A 2,327-nucleotide genomic window follows, 5' to 3' on the forward strand; every position below is an offset into this window, starting at 1 on the left:
GTCTAACAGCAGAGCTCAACACACAGGCTGCGGAGGGGAGGAAAGTGCTGAGCTGGCTTTGTGAGTCCAGGAAAAACCTGATGTAACCAGGGCAGGGGAGAGGTGGAGGGGACTGAGAGGGCGCTTGGTGAGCAATACTGTGACGGGGCTGCCCCGGCAACCCTTGGGAAGCCCATCTCAGAGATGTCCAGGAGCAGATGGCCAAGACAGACAGCTGTGACGATGGCAGCGGGGTGGCCAGAGGGGAGTGAGGCAGCACGGGGAAACGGGTTCTGGTCCAGCCTCTGGCGGGGTGGCTTCAGAGAAGCCTTCGGACAGGCCAATGTCCGAGAAGGGGCGAGGCGGGGTGGGGGCTTCCCCAGGCTCTGGGGACAGAGCCTTCTGCTGGGACATCCGCTGCCCCACTGAGCGTGTCCAAAGGCCAAGGGAGACACAAACCTCTCAGCAGGCAACATGCATAGGAAACAGAGCACACCACTTTCCCTCGTCTACACACACGCATGCACGCACTGATGCGCGCGCACACACACACACACACACACACCCCTGACAAGGGCAGTGATGACACCAAGGGTGGGGCCTGCTCCCCACTTACGCAGTGTTCGGTGGTACTGATTTTTTTGCTTCCCCTTTTTCGTATCGCACTGTTCTGCCAACCATACCACTCTCTGCCCCTCCAAACCCCAAGAATTCTTTTCATAAGCTATTTCTCAAAGAACAAAACAGAACATAAACAAGGACGACGAGAAGAAGGAGGGTGGGCAGTGGGGGGGAAATAATGACCAAAGAGTTTGCATGAAAAGCAAGCACTCAGGAGGGAAATATTAGCAGCAAAGTAGTTTGGACTGGGCCCGCTCGGCTCCCGCTTGCCCTCTCCCCACGTGGCTACCGGCTGTTGAAGATGACCTCCAGCCAGCACGGGCAGCTGCTGATGAACTGGCGAGTGTAGCACTGGCCCCAGCCCTTCACGAAGCTGATCTGCACGGTGAAGCCAGTCCACGGCTGCTGCATGAACTCGTGGTCGTTGGGCCGCTGCAGGCTGTACGCCTTCTCGTAGTCAAAAGCCTTGATGGAGAAACCGGGGAACACTTTGTGTACCAACAGCGTCCTGGAGTCCGGGTTGTCCAGTGTGGCCGACTTGATGAAGATGGGGTAACTGCTGCGGTTGTACACCCACACGCCGTCCACTTCCCGCGTGAGCTGGATGCCACAGCCGATTTTGCTCCGTACTTTCTGCACCAGCTGACTCTTGTTGTCCGAATTGAGCTGTCCGAGGCAAAAGCCATTCCCCTGAGGTAGATCATAGAAGATGTCCAGGGAGGGCTCCTGGACACAGTAGAGCCTCCCTACTCTCGTCTTCTCCTCCCAGTATGCCACCACGCACCAGTGTGACCGATCCCCAGGCTCCAGAAGAAGTTGGGAATCTGGAAAACAAAAGGCGGACATGATCAATGGTGATGGAAACTGGCCTTCTCATTTTCCTCCCAAAACCAAGACACACACATACATACAACTCCACGATTGGTCTGTCTCTCGATGCAAGACAGAAGGAGGTATGAGGTGGCTGGCTGTGATGCAGGCTGGACAGTCCTCCTACGGGGAGTCTGGAAAGCTCGACCCCGTGATGGAAGAGCCTTGCCTCTAGGCGCGGGGCTCTCTGGGGAGTCTCTTCCCTCCATTCCCCCCACCTCCCCGACTCTATCAAGAACACAGGACATGTGCCCACCTGGCCAAAGGTAAAGCCCCATCCTTGCAGAGCTCAGAAGCCAAGATCACTCAGTAAGTTGACTGGCCCTGGTTTTAGGGCTAGAATTTCAGTTCTTTTAAACGGGATGGAACCTTGAAGGCCAGTGGCTCCAGCCTCAAGTCATCCTCATGAGAAAACCTGGACTCAGAAAGCTTTTTTTTTCCTCAGGCTCCAGGGACGAAAGAGCCAGACTTGGACCCCAGGAACACCTGCTAGACAGTCTCTGAGCTTGTCACCCGGTTCTCAGATCAGTGCCCTGGTCATAAGGGATCACTGTCAGGAAAAACTTTAATGGAGGTGGTTTGGGGTAAAAAAACAAAACAAAACAAAAACCTAGCTTCTTAATAGAAAAGCAACTCTCAGAGTGTCCATCAGCAGCAGATCTGTACACAAAGGCTGAGTTCACGTCTCCACGCCAAATCACAGCATGCACCCTGGTGTCACAGCCCAGACAGAAGACAGCACGTCTACAGTGGGTTCGGCCACGCTTGCAGGCCCTTCTTGCCAGCATCACCCCCTTCCCCCTCCCTCCAGAGAAGCAACCCAACCCTGTGCCCTGCCCCCTCCCATCCCCCTCCTC

General features: G+C 55.6%; 1 protein-coding gene across 1 annotated transcript in view; it reads right to left on the reverse strand.

Moving 5' to 3' along the window:
- Positions 1 to 6: 6 nt before the first annotated feature.
- Positions 7 to 2,327, reverse strand: part of SMAD7 (SMAD family member 7) — a 24,016-nt gene continuing 21,695 nt past the window's right edge. Inside the window, 1 exon segment of the mRNA XM_010840965.1 lies at positions 7 to 1,424. Coding sequence (XP_010839267.1) covers positions 886 to 1,424 — 539 coding nt within the window. The 3' untranslated portion in view covers positions 7 to 885.

Source organism: Bison bison, unplaced genomic scaffold (genome assembly GCF_000754665.1).
Source record: "Bison bison bison isolate TAMUID 2011002044 unplaced genomic scaffold, Bison_UMD1.0 scf7180017864153, whole genome shotgun sequence".
Lineage (NCBI taxonomy): Eukaryota > Metazoa > Chordata > Mammalia > Artiodactyla > Bovidae > Bison > Bison bison.